This window comes from Pollicipes pollicipes, unplaced genomic scaffold (assembly GCF_011947565.3).
Source record: "Pollicipes pollicipes isolate AB1234 unplaced genomic scaffold, Ppol_2.1 Scaffold_6052;HRSCAF=7182_pilon_pilon_pilon, whole genome shotgun sequence".
Lineage (NCBI taxonomy): Eukaryota > Metazoa > Arthropoda > Thecostraca > Pollicipedomorpha > Pollicipedidae > Pollicipes > Pollicipes pollicipes.
In genome coordinates, this window is record NW_023596805.1 from 21289647 (window position 1) to 21311535 (window position 21889).

General features: G+C 48.3%; 1 protein-coding gene and 4 non-coding genes across 7 annotated transcripts; 1 reads left to right on the forward strand and 4 right to left on the reverse strand.

The window, feature by feature from the left end:
* Positions 1-357: 357 nt before the first annotated feature.
* On the reverse strand, positions 358-439 carry TRNAL-AAG (transfer RNA leucine (anticodon AAG)). Its single transcript has one exon. It is a non-coding gene; the product is annotated as a tRNA-Leu (tRNA).
* A 1660-nt stretch (positions 440-2099) lies between these two features.
* On the reverse strand, positions 2100-2181 carry TRNAL-AAG (transfer RNA leucine (anticodon AAG)). The gene has a single exon. It is a non-coding gene; the product is annotated as a tRNA-Leu (tRNA).
* Positions 2182-6501: 4320 nt separating this feature from the next.
* On the reverse strand, positions 6502-6583 carry TRNAL-AAG (transfer RNA leucine (anticodon AAG)). Its single transcript has one exon. It is a non-coding gene; the product is annotated as a tRNA-Leu (tRNA).
* Positions 6584-8747: 2164 nt separating this feature from the next.
* Positions 8748-8829, reverse strand: TRNAL-AAG (transfer RNA leucine (anticodon AAG)). The gene has a single exon. It is a non-coding gene; the product is annotated as a tRNA-Leu (tRNA).
* Positions 8830-10895: 2066 nt separating this feature from the next.
* On the forward strand, positions 10896-21070 carry LOC119104634 (mucin-1). 3 transcript variants are annotated; one of them, XM_037228351.1, is made up of 9 exons: positions 10896-10953; positions 13841-13916; positions 14486-14550; positions 15347-15460; positions 17369-17922; positions 18570-18664; positions 19152-19254; positions 19832-20026; positions 20625-21070. In XM_037228351.1, the coding sequence occupies exons 1-9, from the start codon at positions 10936-10938 to the stop codon at positions 20803-20805; spliced, it is 1401 nt and encodes a 466-aa protein (XP_037084246.1). In that variant the 5' UTR covers positions 10896-10935; the 3' UTR covers positions 20806-21070. The 3 variants fall into 3 exon arrangements, with proteins under 3 accessions (XP_037084246.1, XP_037084247.1, XP_037084248.1); XM_037228352.1 differs by having other exon boundaries at positions 19152-19233; XM_037228353.1 differs by having other exon boundaries at positions 19152-19233; positions 19835-20026.
* Positions 21071-21889: the final 819 nt, after the last annotated feature.

Below are 21889 nucleotides of genomic sequence, written 5' to 3' on the forward strand. Positions count from 1 at the left end.
CATGAAGATGTTACATGACCGCGGAATAAACTGAACAACGCGTCCGCCTATATCTGCAGCCTCTAGGTGTTCCGCTTGTTTGAAGAAGGAAATATTGCTATAAATTAACCCTCACATTCTTAGTACCAATGTAACGTGTCCAGCATCTGTTGTGCAATGATTCCACAGCGTACTAGAAAAAGACCGTAATAAGCAGCGGCGAACGCCGCTCAACGCTGGATTACGGAGAGCTGCATGTGAAAAGACTGACGCTTTGAACCGATGCCACTGACGGCCAGCGCGCGGCTGCGAATAGAACTGAAGCCTCATATTCGAAGAGAGTGGTACTTGAAATTAATGTCCTTGGTACCAAACATATGGCAGCGGTGGGGTTCGGACCCACGCCTCAGGAGAGACTGGTGCCTTAAACCAGCGCCTTAGACCGCTCGGCCACGCTACCTCTGACTGGCATGGGTCAACGCATGATAAACCGCGGGTACCATTCCTTCCAAGCTTTCAAGTGCCGTTTAGGTCGGGAATGTTAATGCAAGAAAAGAACACATTGCTGTTATTTATTTATTGCTTGGGGGGCCTGACCTCCGTCGAGGCCCGGTTAGTATGCTCACCTTCTTCGATACTCTTCTGGTGGGGATGCACTCGTCGGTATGCTATCAACGCTTTTAATGAGCGGGGTAGACTAAAATAAGTGTTCGCTTCGGGCAAATGGAGCAGTGCGTCTCAAGTGACGTGGGATCATGTGATCCTGTTAAAAAACAATAAAAAAACAAATGTCACATGGAGATGTTTCAGTGGCCAATCTTGCGAGTTACTTCTTGGACATTTTCGTATGCCATTTGAGTCCACTCGCCTAAAACTGAGTTCTGAAATTGGGCAATATCTACGTAGTTTGACACTGTTATGGATTCAAAGTGAGCTCGCTGCTGGTATTCAGATTTGAAATTTATTATATTTGGTGGTTGTAAGCGAAATCGAGTAGGAATCAATTTTATTTAGTAGTTGTAATCGATCCTTCCGACGCGAAATCAGGCACTATTTCGTGACTTGGCCTGGCAGCTCACACGATGAAATTGATGAGCTTGTATTAGCTTATACCTTCACTGATTGACCACAGCATTGCGACACAAATATAACGGCTTTGGGTGGATCGTAATAAAGAGAACTGTAAAATGGGCCAAGCCGCAGTGGAGTGCTTATGGTTAATCTGTTTCACTCCATACCACAGCACAACTGGTTTGCGAGACTGGTTCTGAAAGTGTCCCATCAGCAGCTTGTCCGTCATTCTGACTCACAGGGTCAGATGAATTGAACGATGTTGACATCATTTGGTGTTTTTATGTTGAAATCGTTTAAAAACCTCATAGTCATATTTACCTTGCGCGGGCCATGTCTTCCAAATGATTCCTGAAGCGAGAGCGGTTTCTTTTTGCTTGTCTGCTCAAATTCGTATTTTTATGGTGCAAGTCAGAAAGTCCGGAATGGCGATTTGGTATTTGAGGCTGACTAAGGCACACCCACTTCCTGAATTGCTATGCTTCGTTTTCATAAGCATGTATGAGAAAGTCTCTGAGGAGTGACCTTTTTCCACCACAGAGCTTTAAATAAAGCAAAAGGTCTCAAAACACGTGCTAAAGCGACGCATTTACCAGAGAGTACAGGAAGGGCCGACAGGTGCATTATTTGCTGCGTGAGCATCGGATATATCCCTTTCCAAAATTCTTCTTAGTTGTGTGTGAGTCCGCTTCGAAGCCGGTGACAGTCATAACGTTGTCATTAAACGACATATAACGGTACAGTAAAGTAAGCTGTGAGTTTCGACGCATCCGATTATTCCGTTTACAAAGATTTGAATAAGCAAATGGATGCAACCTCACACGAGCTCATGGAAACAACAAGGCATCAGCAAAACTACTGAACGTTTGTAATGGCTTTTTTGCTATTGTATGTTTAAGGATTTCGATTCATAGCTTTACGATTCTATCGATACATCCCTGCCAGGAATTGACCCAGGGAAGACCGGGGAAGATCTGTCTACGGCGGGAGTTGAATCCACACTCTCGAAGATACTGGGACCTTAAAGCATTGATTTGGCATCAAACATTTGGCAGCGGTGGGATTCGAACCCACGCCTCCGGAGAGACTGGTGCCTTAAACCAGCGCCTTAGACCGCTCGGCCACGCTACCATAGAATAACCCAGGTTGGTGCATGATGAAGGCCGGGCTAAATTTCCTTCAAGCTTTCAAGTGGCGTGTAGGACAGATGTTTTCATGTCGGAAGAGACCGCATTGCTGTTTGGTGTTCATGGGGCCTAACTTCCTCGAAGCCTGGTTAGCAGGCTCACCTCCCTCAGTGCCTTGCAGGTGGACTTACCTCCCTTGGTGCCATACAGCAGTGGCGCAGGCAGGGGGCGTCCCAGGGAACACATGTTACCTCCTAGATCCCGATTTGACAGCACGAAGGGTCCGAAGGGCTGGCTAAAGGTGGCACTTAAGGGCATGTCCTAGAATTGCCGACTTTGGGTGTAAAGCAACACCCTATGAGAAGGAATTTTTCACTCCTTTTCCCCATCATTTATGTGAATTTTTCACTCCTGTCTGACATTGTCTAATCGCACATGCCAAGCCCCTATTTCCATTTCTGAGGTTTTTAGATGTAATCCAAAACCGAGCTCATTTGAAGCCGCCAAGCATGAACGAGGCTCCACAGAGCCTGGACACCATGGCTATGTCCTGCCTCACCTACATCTGAATCATGTCTATGTATGCACAGAGTAAGGGCGCCAGGTACCTCCAAGCCCAAGACCCCCAGCGGCTCCTGCCGCTTGCGCGCATTAAGTTTGGTTTGTTTACAAAATGCATCACAATCTGCAGCTGTGTGTCAAATGCAAGGTTTTCACGCATCCCTTTTTTTGGTCTCACCACCACGCCACGAAAGCAGAGTCTGGTGCAAACACAAACAAGGCCTGGTAGATAATTTTACTCAACGTATTTCTTTTTTCCCGAGGAAACTCGACCACTAAATTGCATCACTCCCGAAATGCAGAAGTGAGAAGTTCAAGAAATGTCTTCTAAATTAAAGTTTCACGATGGGTATCACCATTTCAGCACTTGTATTAACAGATTTTAAGTCAAATCAGCTCATTACAAAATTTTGCAAGAAAAGTACTAGCCTTTAAATTTATTTAGCTACTGTTGCTTTTCTTGGTATCATGCGAGTGTGATATCACTTCTTTCTTCCTTCCTTTTGGATTGCCTTCAGAGGTACCATCTGCTGCTTGAAATGTTGACCAATTTTCTGCAAGATGCTCCAACTGCAAATTTGTACGCATTTCATACCTAAATTGGGTTAATTTGCCAGCCGCCCAATTCTGTTTTATACACACCCAACAGCGAATAATTCACAGGGAATGAAGGAGACAATTTGATGCACCAAACTTATTTTTACCACCATTTTTGCCCTGTTACACCCTAGGTTAATCGTTTTCTTGGTTCAGGGCGGTGCTCAATACTAATAAATCTAGGTCTTTCGAGTGTCTAACTCACCACGCTACCTGGTAAGGTTATCGTATGCTGCCATATAGAGCCTTGGGACAGACCTGACGCAGCTAATACAGAAGTGTTTGATGAATTTCTGCCCTCTGGAGATGTTTATCTTGCATACTTTTTACTTGTTTCGCATTTTAATGTCGTAGGTTGGTGGGCATGATTGTTATTTATATCTAGGGGATGAGTGGGATGTCTCTGTCTGCCAGCACACCGTGCAGAAGGTACTGACTTTTTATTGTGGTGGAGCAGGAAGAAGCCAGTAAGCCTCCTGTGGCCAAGTAATTGCTTGCCTCACCTGCTTTCAACACATGATTGGTAACCAGAGTTAGCCATTTTCCGTTTCAATCCTTCGAGTTTTTTCATAAGACAAATTCTGATGCCGCAAGGCATGCAGTGGGCTTATTTTGTTCCATATTCTTGGTTATTTGCCCCAAATTTCTGAAAGCGGTCCCTCATGGCTTCCTTAACCAGATGCTTTCTATAGCTGTCATGGTTTGCTGACCGGCAAATGACTGTACGGTATATATGCACTATATTTTAACACAGGGATACCCTAAGCTGCATAGCAATTATAATATGAGTTAAATATTAGTATGTAACAAATAGTCAGACCATCTCATTTAAAATGTAGAGCCAACATGTCAAACTTTGTCATTAAATATGAATTAACAAGCCTAAACAGATGCCTTTGCTGCAGCTGAAAAGGCAAGCAGCAATACTGGCATGGTCATCTAAAGTTTATGCTATTTTTGGAGAAGAGAGATTATTTTGTGGAGTATACCCATTATTGTCCCTGACATAGATTAACCATGACAATCAAAATAAGTTGTTCAAAGTGATTTAAAGTGCTTTGATTTATGTGTTGTCATTTATGTCTGATGTCAACAAGCATACACAAATGAACTGAATAAAAATGCAAGTTGAAACCATCCAAAACTTAGCTTTATAATGTTTTATCACAAGTGCTGCTGTCAGCAGATAGGTGAGTTTAGATGATGTCCAACATATGGGCTACTCTAAGTTAGGTCTAGTTGGTTTTGTGCATGGCAAGTGGCAATAGGAATTGCGCAAAACTCAGTAACTCACAACTGCTGCTGTGATACAAACAGGTTAGACGGATGAGATGAAGTAAGGCCTCTTAAGGTTGGGCATAGGCTACTTTTATGGAAATGAGCATTGGTATTTTGTAAGAAACAGTGACAAAATATTTGTTTTCCCTGACCGCATCTCAACCGGAGCCAGATGTATGTCCATTGTGTTTGACTTGGTGATGGGCTGATGTGTAGGAGTCCAAGGTTGTTTGTTTGAGTGTTTTATGCCTGTTGAATTTTCGGTTGTTATTTTGTTATTAGATTCCTTTGCTTTGTTGTGTTTTAAAAGTGCTTTGGAAGGAAGTGAAAAGTGCAGCGTCAAATTATTGGTGTTAATAATTTTGTATGCTCATAAAACTGTCATGAAATTACTATGTTTTTACACGCGCCGGGTTGGCTGGCTGGATACCCTTCGCTCGGATGGGGGGGGGGGGGGGGGGGCGGAGGGGGCAATTTGATTCCCCTGAGATCTCGGGAACTAAGAAAGCTAGAGGCACCAAATTTATAGAGTGTCTGGACCTATACGTGAACTCACTTAGGTTAAGGTTTGGGCTTCCTAGGTTATGACCTTCAGGTCAAATAAGGTCAAACAAGGTCAAATTCCAGGTTTGTCTCCAAAGCGCCCCCAGAACCTAGGCAACTGTCTCTAAGCAAAAAGTCACAAGCCCATTTGAGGTCACTGACTTTGATCTTTTGAAGGTCATGGTGACCAAAATGATACAAGACTGCTCTGAGTTTTGCATTTGAATAAGCGACAAATATTACGCTAGGCAGTATGTTCCTAAAACAAAAAGTTCGACTAGGGTCATCTTGGGTCAATGATCTGTTCTGACCTCTAAGAAGTCAATTGGAGATGTATTATGCGGTTCCTGCCGTCAGTAAGTTCGAAATGAGCACCAGAAGCTATCGCATACAAGATGTTAAAAAATAGAATAGTTTTGCCGGGTTTCTGATATTACGTCCACGCCAACTGGCAACAGATGTCTTTGTATGCTGAAGCATCAGTCACGAGCTCAGAAGTTCCATCTTATGTGAATCGATTTTTTCACTCCCACACGGTCTTTCTGCCATGGAATTTTTCACTCCCACCCCAGTTCAAAAGCGATTCTAGCTCCCTGCTTAAGGGCCAGCCCTGGGGATCGGACCGCTACATACCAGTCAGAATGCCTTTTGCGCCGATTGACAGCCCCTGCTTCTATGAGAGCCTCCATGTTGATCACACACCGCCAGTACCGAACAGTCAGCTCTGTTTTCGTCTCAGATTGAGGCTTATTTCCAAAGTAGCAGCAAGGCCAGACCCCGTGCCTTGCCTTGGTCGGCGTCCCTGAAATTATGAAGGGCCCTGCGTTAGTCAGACACCCACATTGCCTAACAGGGAGCCCAGTGTCGGCGAGTGGCCCCGAGTCGGCCAGGACCGTCTTTGAGAGGGCCTGAAGGAAGCCCAGAGAGGGGCTCGAAAAGCTCTTCTGGACCTAGGATCGATGGTCGATTGGAAGGATGGAGGGCCCGAAAAGCCCGAAGTTTTGTCTGCTTGAATCTGCGGGGCATAAGTGTCCTGCTCGTTTAGAGGAGGAATGTCACACTAAAGTAGCCCTCCCACTTCGCAGAATGAATGTGACTTAATTTTAGCAATGGCACTCGTCGTACGAATTCATTTCCATTTGCAGGCACTGGCGCAGCGATTTCGCACACAGGCTCGAAGACAGGCATCAGGCTGTGGCGTAACATTTGGCAACACCGGACTCGAACTTGCATTCCCAAGGCATTAGTGCTACATACCCACGCATGTTGTAGCCAAAGTTGCACAACGGTGAGGTCCTAATCCACGGCCCGGAAGAAACTGGTGCTTTGAGTGGTGCTAAACACATGGCAGCGGTGGGATTCGAACCCACGCCTCCGAAGAGACTGGTGCCTTAAACCAGCGCCTTAGACCGCTCGGCCACGCTACCACTGAATGACCTAGGTCAATGATTATGAACGATGGGCCCAATTCCTTCTAAGCTCCCAAATGCCGTTCAGGCCAGGTGTAATCATATCAGAAGAGAAGGCACTGCTTATTTATAACGCCAGACATACCCAAACTTCAAGGTGTCGGGGCGTTATGAACGCCGGACAGTACTTCTTCCAAGCTATCAAGTAGCATTAAGGTTGAATGTGTTGATGGCATAAGGGACAACATAGCTGTCACTGGCGGCTGATCGAAGCCTAACTCCATCAGCGCCCGATGATCCACGAGTGGGCTTATCTCCGTGGCACTCTGCTGGCCTCTCTCTCTTTCGATGAAATGCCTTAACTGAAATAGCATGGCAGTTTATCCTTTCCTGGTGGGCTCACCTTTCCATTTCCTTTCTTGAGTTCTCACTATTGTGTCGCTTGACGTCAGTGACTTGAAGCCGGAGCAGAGGACCGTCTTGACGACGTTAGATGTCGCGCATGAGGATAGGTCAGATGAGGACTGTTCCAGCTTCCACATGCTGCTCTCTCTGCCCAGTAGTTCACTTCAGCCGACTGCCAAGAGCATCCCAGTCGCCTCTGACAGAAGATGGATCTCAGAGCTAGCCCTGAGCTTGGATCGACTGAGGGCGTCTGCCAGACCACGGGTGGCGATGTTCATGGCTCTCCTGCTAGGTCGATTGGAAGCAAGATGGTTGGTGAATGGGTCCAGGCGGTCCTCATTTGTCACTGAACGGGCCCAGACTATCCTCATTTGTGACTGAACGGGTCCAGGCGATCATCATTTGTCACTGACGGGTCCAGGCGGTTCTCATTTGTCATTTGTGTGCTGTTGGTAGATAGGGATTCCTTTCTATGGGGAAGGAGGATCAAAGGCTTCAGCGACTATAGTAAACCGTAGTAAGGACCCGTCGTCAAATTGAAAAGTTCAAACCGGAAACGTCAGACTGAAGACGTCAGACTGGAAACATCAAAATGAGGATGTCACATTAAAAGATAAGCCAGACAGGAGACAACTGCCTAGTAGGATTTCTCGTCTACAAAGGGCCTACCAGTGATGGATGGCGATGATCCTCATCCTCTCGACATGCTTTCGAAGCGGCCGCATTCGGTTATATAAAGATATGTAGCGACATAAAGGACCCCGGCGTGTCCGTTGTGACCTCAAGTGCCAGTTATAAGGCCTAATGCACAAACTGAGAGTCCCCTTGGACAAGGCGACCTCTGTTTCGACCAGAGACGACCAACATCGAACAACCGACTACATATGGGTCTGAGCCCTGGGAGTCAATCTTTCAAGCAGAAACAAGGCCGGGCCCGCGATTTGCATTGTTTGGGATCTCTGAAACAATGAGGGCCCCTGTGTTACCCAGGCGCCCGAAATGCCTAACAGGGGGCCATGCATCAGCAAGTGGACCCAAGTCGACCATGTGCCGTGTTCGGGAGGGCACGATGTGGGCCGAATGATGGGCCTGAAGGGCCTCCCCGGAACAACTGAGGTCATACTGAAATAAAATCGTGCCGTGCCAAAAAACTTTTAAAAATCGTATCATCCAATAAAAATGCTGGCGTGCATGCTTCATCTGCATACATTTGAGGTTGTGCTCTGCACAGGTTATCAGTTACAGCAGCAGATCACATCCACATTCCACTTTTTTCTTTCCAGTTTCCCCAACAGATTACAGCCCAGTTCAGAACAGCTTTGCTCGCTTCTCACTTGGCATCATTGACAGCATTGACATACACAGTCACCTGAAAACTTGCTCTTCAAAATTCTGATCATGATTGTGGTTTATGGTGATGAATGCTGTGTAACAAGCAACAACTGTCGTATGTGTTTGGCACAAAATGATCCTCGTAAGACACGTGGGTGGTTTTCAAATACTCTTGAGAGCTTTTCAAAAATATCATTGGATCTTCCTGTCAGATGGGTTGCGCATAAGCATGTTGCGATCAGCATGGTTCCAGACGAATTCAACCCAATCTGTCGTGCAGAATTGCATCAATACTAGTCAAACTTTGAACAAGGCCAACTATGGGAGATCCTAAGACCCTGAAGGCACCAACACTTCAGACACACGCAAGCGGCAGCAAAGTTTGGTGGTGATGGGACCCGAAGGGAGAAAGGTGCTTGCACCAGCGTGAAGGGTTGCAAACGACTGGCAGCGGTGGGATTCGAACCCACGCCTCCGGAGAGACTGGTGCCTTAAACCAGCGCCTTAGACCGCTCGGCCACACTACCAACACGCAGGTAACACAAGGTGTAATCAGCGCCGGAATCGCTTGTAGTTGATCAGCGCCGGTAGCTGTGTATCGGTTCTTAAATCGGGTGGTTTGATCGGTAGTTTTCATCAATCTCAAACGTGGGTGGTTGGTGACATCCGGTAGCATAGAAAACGATGGATGAGAATTCGTCTGATCTCACGGCAAAATTTTAACTGCTGCCAAAATACGGCTGCTTTTGCCTCGATGTCGAGCAGCAAAATGGCATCCACGAATGCTGACGGCTATAGCTGATTAAACGCTGCTTTAAGACAGTGCTTAGCTTTAAAGAGGTTTGTGAAGAATTGGTGGATCGTATTTCGGCCATGTGACCGAGATCCATCCGTAACGTGCCTTTTTTGTAAATAGCAAATTGTAACTGTTCTTGCTAGTCCATGATATCATTTCATACCTATGCCACGAATGCTGAAGACTGGTTTTGCGATGCGCAGAAACAGATGCATCGAACTGTGCAGACGTATCATGATTCATTAAATAGCCTGCCAGAAAAAGTATTAAAGGTAGTGTTTCATATTGGTGCGGGTTTTTAACTGAAATAACCATCTTTGAGATCGTTCGGTACAGTCCAAAGCCCTACCCTTCTTAAGACCTAATCTTCCCTAGTTTCTGAGCTACTCGCCCGAGAAAATATGCAGAATGTTTCGAGGAGACTACTTCAAAGTCACCCAGGCATCCGTCACGTCACAATAACGTCATTCAATTCCTGGCATTGCATTACCCATGCGGCAATCGATGCGAAGAAAATTCGCTGCCGTGTCGTTCATATCCGGCGTTTGTAAGCAAGATGCTAGATTTAACGGTGGTCGACTGGCTTTCAAGCAATGTTGTGCAAAGTAGGATGACGTAATCACTGACACATCGAGGAGCGTATTCACTAACCGGAAATTTGCTCTGTCTTGAGCAGTCTTTTCCGCTGAAGTCAAAAGTAAGCTATTCACATCATATTTGATGCTTGTTTCAACATTTTGAAGCGTGGAACATCCCCTTTAAGGGCTTTAAAATATGATTTAGAAAGTGAAAGTTGTTTTGTCGAAAGCTTCATGAAGCTGCAACAGCGTGCCGGCCGGGGCAGGCTATTCAAGCTGAAAATACTTGTCCTATTTAAAAATCGGCTTGTCACCTCACTCTAAAACATCGTTCAATATATCTTAAGCACTAGTTGAGCATGCGTGTGAGTCAGCTTCTCACTGTAAATGACGCGTGGGGCCAACTACACCTCAAATGCGGAATAAATAGAGACTAAATAATGTGCAATTACGTGCGGTAAGGCAAAACAATGGCAGACCAATGAAGTTTTTCGGAAAATGGATACAACGCGAGTCAAGATATTCAGTTGCTCAGAATCGAAAAGAAGATGACTATTAACGTGAACGGAATTGGCGGAATCATGCATTGTTTTCGCTCTTTAAGCTTGTACCACAAGCATACCTCATGTCACCACCAATGTGAATAAGTCATGCATATTCCGGCTAACGCAACACATAGTGATATGCCTATACCATTTACGAACATTTCCACATGAATTTAAATGACGATATCACTCGGCTCGCCCGCACTTATTTCTATTCCTTCTAGCCGCCACTGCACGACATCCACATTTATTCGACAGCAGTTCTATCTGGAGCATCTGATAAGTTTCTTCCGGCGGGCATTCCAACGTGGGAAAATAGTTTCACACGGTCGTGCTCGCGGTCGGTCCAATGCATGGCGTCTGGCAGCGAGCTCGCGGTGGGGTGTGGATCGGCGTCAGACGACCTCCGCCGTACTGCAGTTCTCGGCATCATGACGTCTGTCCGACACCCGCACGACGTCGGCGGACAGGGGTGAGGCGCTCCACTGAACACGACGCGTGTCGACGGCCAAAGACTGGCGGATTTCCGCCCACTCGAAGGCTGCGTTTGATTCATGTTACCCATGGGCTCGGCTGAACTCTACCGCCGGCTCGACCGTTCTACTGGTCCGGGAACTGGTGGACCGTGGTCAACCGCTCGTATTTAAATGGAAGTTAGTTGGAAGGAGCACCGGAGTGTGGTCGGAGCCCCTTGCGCGACAGACACCCACCGCCATGGCGCCTATCAGTCTGGTAAGTTACCTGTTTGGCTAACTCGCCCGGGTCGAAATTGGTTAACTCGGCTTCGAATGCCGCTTTCCAATTACACGTTTCCATGAATGAAACTGTAAAATGGATGCCATTGATGTGTCCATTGAATTACATTGCATGCACTTGTTAAATGCTAAGTGACTAAGAAATGTTTAGTCACCCAGTTTCTTTGCCGTTTTCAGATATCGGATAATTTGACAAACGCTTGTGGGTGCATATAAATCGGCAAAGTCGGATGCACGATGCTCGCCTTCTTATCTTGTGTCCTTCAACCGCCTGTTACGTCGTTAAGACTTCGTGGTTTAGATATTTCTTTTAGATACTTTAGGTCTGTGATTAAAGTTGAATGCATGGGGCGTCTTTTTATGCGGTTCGTATTATCTTTATCCCACGGAGGAATAAACTGGACCTCCCAAAATTTTGGTATCTTCTCTCGCCCTTTCACCGTTTTTGTTGTTTTGTCTGAAACGGACCAACGGAGGTAAATCCTCTTTTGTCATGCAAAAGCTTTCAAATGTTGTAAATAAATGCGGATAAAAGTAAGAAACTACTGCTCAACTGGCGAGTGGGCGGGGAATCGGGTTGTTGAATGTCACATATTTAACGGACATAGATGGTAGGTGGCACAATAAACCTGAATAGACCCAAATGATTGCAACAACTCATATGGAACATACACAGTTTCCGAAATTCGTCATTTTTACATCGGTGGTAACCGAAGAAACGCGTAGTTAAGGGATCGGTTTCGCCTCTGCCCGATGATTTTCAAGCTCGGCTACCATGCCTAGGGGCGCCAACAAATACTAGTCGCAATTTATCAGAGAAAAAAGGATAGTACCAGAACTAGACGGCTTTAAGAAATCAGGGACGGACCAAGGTTTGCTTTGAATTTTTTTTTTTGTCTTTCCTTTCAATGGCAACAAAGCTACGGCCATTGATACCATAACATATAGCGTAATAAAGATGGAAGAAAAGTATCTGCCAGTTTCTTTTACCACTCCCATTGGCAATGGCAATATGAATGCCCAGTGCATTGGCAGATGCAAAAATGCTGATTGAGCTGGACGTAAGTTCATCTTATTGGCGTTTAAGCTTTCCTATCAAAACACGCGTTTTTGATATTTCACATTAGAAGAGCAGGATACGTGACACCCGCCCCTACTGGGTTTATTGAAAGTAGCGGCGCGATGATGTACAGGCCACTGTCACTGACGCCAGGCCCACCGTGATATTTAATATCGAAATATATGCCTCCCATGCTTCATACCCCGTACCGCCCTAGGTCACTCCTGAATGCAAAGAAAGCCGTAACGATATTGTACAACCACTGATCTCGTAAAAATGCTATCCCCATGTGATTGTCTGCCTTTATGTCAACCCAAGCCGTTTGCCATATCGGCGCATTCTATGCACTATCTGCACGTATTTTGTCATTGGAAACTTTCCGTTTTGGCTAATCAAATGTTCTCTGGCAAAACCTTAAACGCCAAGAAACTTCCGTTGATGTCATTAAATGCGCTCTGGCGATTTGGAATGCACAAAACTTGGCTGCGCGTCCCTATGTCACCTGTTGGGGGGATAGGTTTATTTTCGCCATTTTAACACATATTGAAACTTGCTCCGAGACCGGTAATTGCTGTGATATCGATGTTCCAAGGGGATGCAATATCGTTGTAGAACGTCTTCCCCAGACAAAGCTTAAGTTCACTGACAGCCCGCCAATGGCAGAATACGGTGCATCCGCGATTCCTGCTCTACAGGATCCGTGGATATCCGCGCGCGCTGTCGTTCATGACCTGTACCTCGTATTTTGGCAGTGACTCTGGAAACTGTCGAGGTGTCACACGCGAACGTTTTGACCCTGGGTCGTCTTCGGTGCTTCTCGCGACACTGACGGGGGCGCCCGCGGTCAGCTGCCGGGAGAAGCGCTGGAGAGGGCCCATGTTCGACGCGTTTTCGTGTGGAGCCCTGGCACTTTCCAGAGCCACGACCACAGCAATAATGACTCTGGTCAACAGCCCTGAGATGTCTTTTTGACTTATCCATGCTTTGCAAAACACGCTGAATCACTTGGAACCACCATGCACGTGCATTATGTTTTGGGGGCTATCTCACAACAGAAATATTCATTTTTTGAACGCGAACGCAGCGTGAGATATTAAACACTTCGACCAATACCGTCGATTTCGAGTCGCTAGGAGTCTTCTCCTGTGCATGCTTATTGTTGGAACTCTACAAAGGAAATGTTTTGCATTATGTATTTCCTCAAGAAAACGTGAGTTATGCATTCAAATATTGATACGATGAAGACTATAGGATCCGTTGATGAAACAAGCTATGGTCGTTCAGTTTTCACGAGACCTTTTTGGGATGCCTCCCCACCCGTATCACGTATGGTTGAATTTTCACAAGCAATGCTCCATTCTTTTTTACAAATGATATAAGACTTGAAATTCCTGTGTAACCAGGCATTGATCTATGGTTCTCTTCTGAGCTGTTTGCAGTTTCCAAACGCATTGTCAACCGTGACTAGTTACTCGAATTGGTGAAGCAACAGTTGCATACTGTTAGTGCCGCTGCCATTTTCAAACGTTTTCGTTCCGTGGTGTTAGATCTGGCGTCGCTTAGGTGGGCGTACCTGCGGCGCTGCGATCCAGTTAGCAAAGCCAACGGTAGCCAATAAATGGGACACGTAGGTGCTTTTAATTGCACTGTTTTCCAATAGGTGAGAGGAATTCCTGCATATAGTACTCTCGCCTCAGATATAAATATTGATGTCACTTTTTGTGTCGTCAAAGGCGTTTCGGGCGGCGATGCCTTCCAGCCTGTGGTAAGCAACGTCATGCAAATATGCCATCGCTGTTTGCAGATCACCTTCTTTGGCCTGTTCCTGACCGTGACCTCGGAGGGCGTCTACAGCAGAGGACACGGATATGCCATTGGCGGTACGTAATGGATGAACGGTAGCCACTGACTGGTTCGTCCGCACGTAGGTTTTGTTCTGTAAAGAATGCATTTGTTGGTTCCGTTCTGACCCACTGGTACTAACACTAGTAAATTGACTAACTCTTGTTAACTGGCTCTTGTTCCCACATCAACCATTTACCGGAAGCTGGGAACGTTGGTGCCGAAGAGGAGGGGAGGGGCGTAGTGAGCAGTCTAAACTTTGTAAAAGTTCAGCAGTTATCCTACGCTCAAAACTTTTCACTTTCCTTGGCGTAAGCCCACGAAAGTATGACTGAAGCTGCGCAGTTATTACATGTCACATCATAAACAAATGCATACCGAGTGGTAACACGCTATTCACATTGCCGCTTACACCTGTGTTTTGAGAGCTATCGATATGTGAGGTTTGAAGGGATGCCGTGGTAACGACAGTGCAATATCTTTACAATAAATGAGCAATCAATTGGCACCAACAGCACTTGTCATCATTTGACTCGAAAAAAATGTTGTCAAAATCAAAGTTTCAACCAGAAGGATACCAGCTGTGTAATCAAACCGGATATTTCAGTCACACCAAGGAAACGATTCGTGGTCAAGACTGTTCCCGTGAAACGGGTATCTCACGGTCGAAAGGTAGGTGCAATCCCTACTTGACCGCACCTTGGGCTACACCATTCGTGCCATACGTAAGTTAGCTGATCTTTTCTCTAGCCCTCAATATGCATGCATAGCAAGCTGCGCTCTAGCAGATGCTGGCAGTCTTGGTGGAAGTGTCAGCATGTTGAGCATCTCAGCCAGCAATGCTACAACAGCCAACAGCTGCAATGGCAGCCGTATGCTGCCATTGCAGGCACTCAGCGATCTGCAGCGAGTAAGCGACAGTGCCAACAGAGCAGGTGCTCACATCTGGCCGGCTGGTGTTGCGTTTGGGCAGTTGCCTCTTTACGCCCGATGAAAGCTTGGCCACCAACACGACTTGATGCCGTGTCGATGCCGTTGATGCTGTGTTTGTCACCTGAAATCTTGCGCATCCCATTCATGCACCGGCCCCGTTTTAGACACCATTAGTTTTGCCTCCAGGGTCACACCTTGGTGATCCTGGACACGAAATAGGTCACTTTTTGTGACCTCTTACATCTCGGTCACAAAATGAAATCTCGCGTTCTGTAATATTGATTGTGTCGTCGGATAATTTATGAATCTTTGGAATCAGGCCGATGTCTACAGTCTGTATATATCTGTAGACTCGCGTTCAATGCAATCGAGAGTCGGTCTTTTTTGTTCAATGCAATCAAGAGGCGACCTTTTTGTTCAATGCAATTGAGAGGCGGTCTTTGAAGGTTATCAGCGTCCCTGTACCAAGATAAGGGCCGCTTTTATCCGTTCCGTCGGCGCGCTGACTCCGCCGTGCTCGGCCGCGCTCCGACAGAGCACAGCTGTGTTCCGGAGCCCTTACGACAGCTACGATGAGGCGGACGCCATCCGCACGGCGGACCGTGACGTCCCCCACAAGGTCTCCTCCTACCTGCCGCCCTACAAGCCGGTCAGTCCCCGCACGCCGCTGTCAGGCGGGGGCGTGTTCGTCACCCAGCCGTGTGCATGTTCGACACCCAACCGTGGGCGTGTTCGATACCCAGCCGTGTGCATGTTCGACACCCAGCCGTGGGCGTGTTCGACACCCAGCCGTGTGCATGTTCGATACCCAGCCGTGGGCATGTTCGACACCCAACGCTCCTGTCGGCTGTCCTAAGCAGAATGGTCAGAAATACGTGCGATTTGGCCTGTTCCATTGTATCCAGATATGATGCTCGTTTAGAGAAACATTGCCATTTTTCCCGGTCCGAGGTTGCCGCGACCGCAAAAGAGGCCTATTTGTTTATTTCTTAACGTTACTTGCCTTACAGTGATGGCATGAAAAACCGATGAAAACAATGCGCAAATGTGCTGAGGAAAGCTATAGTGTAATCTGGCACAAGCTATCATTATGTATCAACATTCCATGGTTGCTTCTTGGACAAGAAACCTTCAAAGACTTCGTTTGCTTCAAAAGATGGTATATATTGCTAGTGAATTCATGCGTGGGGGAATTGCATCTTATTATTCGTATTGCGTCTTACGAATTACATCCGCCAACTTCCCTCATTTTTATGACAATGCGTTATCATTCAATGACTCTGAGTTTTCTCACAACGAATCCAATCGTAAGCAAGCAGCGAAGCGCACAGAGTGAGGACGTGAGTCAGCACCTCCATGCATCAAAGCACCTAGGCAAATGTGTGCAAAACTAGCGTCATGACCCGGCGCATCAGAGCGGCACGTGCCAATCTGTGCCGGCCGGCTGAGCGCAGATGACTGGTGCCTGAGTGGGGTCTTGACGGGCTGAGGCTGTGTTGATTGGCTGCAATGGCCGACCAACGCTGTAGTTCGTGACGTCATGGTCATGACCGCTCCGCAACGTCATGGTCATGACGTCATGCAAAGAACTCACGGAAATGCTCTGAGATGTCCCAAGTCTCCACTCTCACCACAGCGTACAGCTAGCACAGGCTGTCCCCCTGTACGCCTGACGTCAGGACGGGGAACAGTTCGAAACACACTGTCGTGTCGTCTGGGTGGTCGCGAGAGTGGAGCTACGGCTGCTGCTGGCATCTCGCCACTCTCAACGGCTGCCGCTGGCCATCTTCCACTGCCAACGGCCGCCACTGGCCGGTTCCCCACTCCCGGAAACTCTACATATCTCATGACTGCCCCCTCAAGTCAGCTGACCTTCGGCCGTTGGACGCTCGTGCCGTTAAAATACACTTTGAGCGCGCCCGAGCCGGGGCGGTTCAGCGCGCGTGCTTCACACGTCACTGACCCGCCGAGGGAGGGCTTCCGCCTCGACGCAGGCCGGGACCGCACCCTCCCGCTCGACGCTGTTGAGGTGTTTGCCGATGTATGTAAAGGCCAAGGTCATTAGAGTCGGCAGACATGATGAGGCACAGAGTTGTTAAGTGCATGTCGGTTTAAAATGGAATGTTATATGTTATGTTATAAGTTATGCATAACATATATGCATGCATATAGCAATGTGATGTGCATTACGGGCATGGGTAACCAATCTTGAGTACCGTCAGGTAAGGTAAGGTAATGTAGTGTAAGGCAAGGCAAGGCAATGTAAGGTAACACATTTATTCATTATTTATTAGATCGCACGGCTTCACCTCCCTGGTGGACCAATTGAGTCTAGATGGTGCTTTTTTCTAGTGATGATAATTCAGTTGTGAATGCGTGCATCTGCTATGGTGAACACTGGTGCGTGTTCCCAAACCAGAAGTCGTGATGGAGAATGACGCGTCAATGCCTGTTGCTGGGTGGCTGTAATCTCATCGGTTACGCCATCAGTCATGCAACACAAGCGAAGGCTATTACGGCATCCGTTAACATCCTGAATATGACTCATCTGTTTCAGGCCGTCGTGGCCAAAAAGGCCGTCCACGTACCGATCCACACGTCGCACGACGTGCACGTGCCAGTCCATGCACCCCACGACACCCATATACCAGTCCACACACCCCACGACACTCATGTACCAGTCCACACCTCCCATGACTCTCATGTTCCAGTCCACGCCTCCCACGACGCACATGTTCCAGTTCACGCCTCCCACGACGCACATGTTCCAGTTCACGCCTCCCACGATGCACATGTTCCAGTTCACGCCTCCCACGACGCACATGTTCCAGTTCACGCCTCCCACGACGCACATGTTCCAGTTCACGCCTCCCACGACGCACATGTTCCAGTTCACGCCTCCCACGACGCACACGCTCCCGCCGTGGTCCTGTCCCACCCTGCCCCGAAGGCCCACGTGCCTGTCCCAGTGCCCGTGAGCCACGACGTGGCGCACGTGGCGCACGAGCCCGTGGCGTACCACTACGACTACCACGTGGTGCCTCCGTGCGCGCTGGCCAATCAGCAGGTGTACAACATCACCGTGTGTCTGGACGACGCTGAGTACCCTACGTGAGTCGACCAGAGCACCTCAGCGCTTGGTCTGATAGTCTGTCACAATGACATGCTAGTCTGTCAGTCTCGCAGTCTGGCACTCTGACAGTCTGACGTTTTGGATGTCTGACAGTCCGGCTATCTAACAGGCTTGTTGGTCTGAGGATTTTAAACAGTCGTCGATCGCGTGCGCTTCTATAACGCAGAATTCCGAGCGAAGCGCCGACGCGGTCCGTTGAAGATAGTCACAGTAGACCTCAGACGCGCCTGTGTGGGCGGTTGTCTCCGGTGATGGCAGTAACGTTTGGTGCTGCACATCAGGGGATTAATGCACGCCTCCGTGCCGGAGCTGCAACAGTCCCTGGCGAGCGACTGGGCCTCACTAATCATGACCCTTGTGGCCTTCGCACGTCGTTAACGGTGTCGCCCAAGGGCGTCGGCTAGGTGCCACCCGATTTGGAGTGGTCCCGCTGTCGGTGCTCCTCCCGCGGCTGGCGGCGGTGATCGAGTGGTTGCGGGGTTTTTCTCACGACGGTAAGAACTGGGGTCGTCATTCCCGCCGCCGGAAATTTCGATTTTCCTGATTGAAAACAGGGGTGGCAACGTTGTTGACTCGAACAGTCGCGTGCCCCGACAAATAGCCGGACAACCATGTGTCTCCTCAGGGAGACGATTTTGCACGAGTTGAAGAGAGACCCTCTGCTGACGGCGCGGCTCATGAGTGACGTCACCTACCAGTCAGCTGATAACCTGGTGGACGGTACGTCTGGAATGCGGGTGTGCTTGCATACTGAGCAGGAAGTTTGAGAACCACATGCCTTCGGTTTCAACACTGCTCTCGAATAACAACGGAGCTGCAGTATGATGTACGGGGAGGTTTGCGTTGAACTTGATGTTCTGAAGCTCATATTTTCAGCCGCAGGCTGGGACGCCGTGAATGTTGGCCAGTCTGGTTTCATGATGCAGACATATGGACTTTGGAATTCTTCCATGTCAATACACATTCCAAAAAAACATTTCGTGTAAATATGACACATGTACATTAACACAAAACTTAAGCTGAACTGAACTGTGCGTTTCTCGTGTTTGCACTGTATCATTTTGAAGTGCGTGCACCACTCGCTGCAATTAATTTCCGTGAGAGCAGGCTCAGACCACGTCAGTCAATCAAGGATCGAGGTAAAGAGAGCAACAGCAGAACTAAGTACCTGACCGATAACCAAGCAATGGCTGTGCCTGTGCTTCAGGTCTGACCAAGGCTGAGGAGGAGCAGTACTCGCGGCAGCACTACTACGGAGAGGCCGGACATGACGCTCACCTGCCGACGACGTCAGTAGGGCTCCGGCCTCCGTGAGACACCTCCTATTGGCCACAGGCTCTGAACTGTCATGTCGGCTGCACGGGGCAGCTCAGGGGTCTTGATATAGCGGCGGGTGGGATCGGTCAATATTGCCGCAGTGCTGCCATGATATGAACGTAGGTTATTGAAAGTTGGTGAGGCTGATTTCCTTTTTGTGGAGATCTCCCGTTTGAGCAAGAAGCTGGAGACAGGCTGGCTCCTACTGACATCTTTTCGGACATGTGACATATTCGGGTAACAGTCACTCGGTTTTTGACATCAAGAAAGTGCAGACACCCGGCTTGAAAGTGTCCGACAGTTTATGTCCTGCTTTTCTTTTTATTCCCTTATTTTTCGTCTTCTTTAAGAACGAGAAACAAGATAATGAATACAAAAAGTGAATAGTAGGCACTAATCGTTGGGCATGTCACGACATACTCATGACTCCGTGTCACATAGTGTCACAGTCTCTTACAGAGATCATGATGGAGGACACTAGACAACCTCAATGACCTTCTGACTGGACCTAACCTAAAACATCCTAAACTCAGCGTCGAGCTCGTGCTTTACCTCCCATCACGCTTCCAGCAGCGGCTACGCCTACTCGGACAGTTACCAGCGTGACGGCGGCTACATCTGCCCGTCTGACGTGTTCTATGCCCGCGTGAAGCGCGCCGTCAATACCTACAACGAGTGGAAGGTGATTGTGAACATGCCGGACGCCTTCGTCCACGATCCCGCCTACAAGCAGTACGTCCAGACTTCCCGTCTCGAGAGCTGCGTGTAAGTGACGGACGGCGACTTCGGACGGGGCCTGACAGTGACGGCCGTGGGGGCAGTGATCAGCGACAGAACAGTGTTTGGTCGTGAAGGGGGACAGTTTCCTGCCGTGCCGCCGCTTAAAAACCTCCAAGGCCAGATGAGTGACCTGGGCATTTGACGGCTTTTGTCGCATTCCGGGATGTGCACTGTGGAAAAGCCCGTTTCAGCTTGTGCGATCCTCCACATTTGCGGCTCTTCCATGTTTGTCGCTGAAGATCTACCTAAGCTTTCAAGCTACTACGTTTCTTTTGCTTGTCGTCACCAATATCCATCCGTTTTGGCAGGCGACTTTTACCCTATGAGCAGGTCTTTAAGTGTGTTGATACTGACGTTTCGCAAGCCCCGCAATGGCCGCTTGCATCACGTGTCTTTGGAAAGGCTCTGTACCAATACTGATATGTCATATGTTACATTCTACTCTTATGCTGCGACGTAGCATGAGGTGCTACCTTGCTACCTACCCTGCCATCGGCACATACCGTGCCCAGTGCGACCTACACGCCATCTTGAGAGGATTTCCCAGCCTACACTTCATCCACGCTCTTTTCCGCTGTTGCAGACACCCGGGCGGCGCGTGCAGCTTCGTGGACCACCTGTTCCCCTCCTCCTGTCTGCAGAAGCATGCCTTCGTCCGCCTGGTGGCGTACGACCCCAAACGAGGCCTGCATGTCGACTCCTTCAAGCTGCCCTCTGCCTGCTCCTGCCACCTGGCGCCGAAGGGTGGAGTTTACCGTGCGTGATCGCTGCGCCCGATGCTCCTGCCATCTGCTGACCAGGAGGAAAGTCTGCCACGCGTCATCACCAAAGCTGGTGGTGTTGCACTCTGATTCACTTGCAGGGGCGTAGTTTCAACAAATGAGTTTGGGGCTGAACATTGAAAAATGATTCAGCTTACCGCCAAAAGAGGCCAACAAACAAGTCTCTCCCCAGATTTGGCCCATTTTCTTCCGTAACTTGGCGGGGAGCTGGAGTCAACGACCCCGCCCCCCCCGTCGGGGGGGGGGGGGGGGGCGGGAGCCCCCAACTTCAAATGAGTAGGAAACTACACCCCCGCTCACTTGTATTTATTTCACAGTGCTTTGGCTTGTCAAGTATTGTAGGGGATGTTTCCCACTCTGTGTCTGAGCTTTACAGCTCAGGCGAACGCTTCGTACGTTCCATACGCTTGTGGATGGACTCTCCCAGCATCTCTCCGGAATGCTCAACCGTATTTCACTTTTTTAGGTTGTGGCGTTTAAGAAAGGTTCTTTCAAGCATCCGTTGAACGTTCATTGTCACGTTTTGCTGCAGTGTTGGTGAAATAAACGCACCGCTTACGCTACTATCCCGTGCTGAAAAGGCTCCAGGAGAATATTCTAGCTCTCCGCCTTTCATTTATTGCAGGCTGCTGGTATTTTTCATTGTTAAATACCGACAATGCTGCATTTTTCATGTGCGCGCAATCATAACACTCATGGGCCCAATGATCAATTATTGATACCAAATGATTACTTTACCAAAATCTGACACTTCTAAGCGTGCCAACCCAATCTCAACCCAACCCTTCACCAGTCTGGCGAGACGCGTGCTTGAAAGGTAAATCTGATAGCGGCAAATGCGTGAATCGCAGGTTGCATATATTTCGACCAACACAAGTTCAAGGTAAAAGTTGCACAATTGCGGATAAATAACTATGCACATTGCACGAGGACAGAAGAGCAAGGCACAAGTCAAACGGCAATCATCTGCCACATCCGTCCGCTGCCAGACGATGCTGTCTCAAAGATGCACACGCACCGCACGCACACTAGCACGCACACACGTGACATGCACGCAGCCACGTAA

Coding starts and splice junctions, on each gene's coding strand:
- LOC119104634 (XM_037228351.1), top strand. Junction 13,917..14,485: donor ACACGGATATGCCATTGGCG/GTACGTAATGGA, acceptor CGGATATTTCAG/TCACACCAAGGAAACGATTC. Junction 18,665..19,151: donor AGCTGATAACCTGGTGGACG/GTACGTCTGGAA, acceptor CCTGTGCTTCAG/GTCTGACCAAGGCTGAGGAG.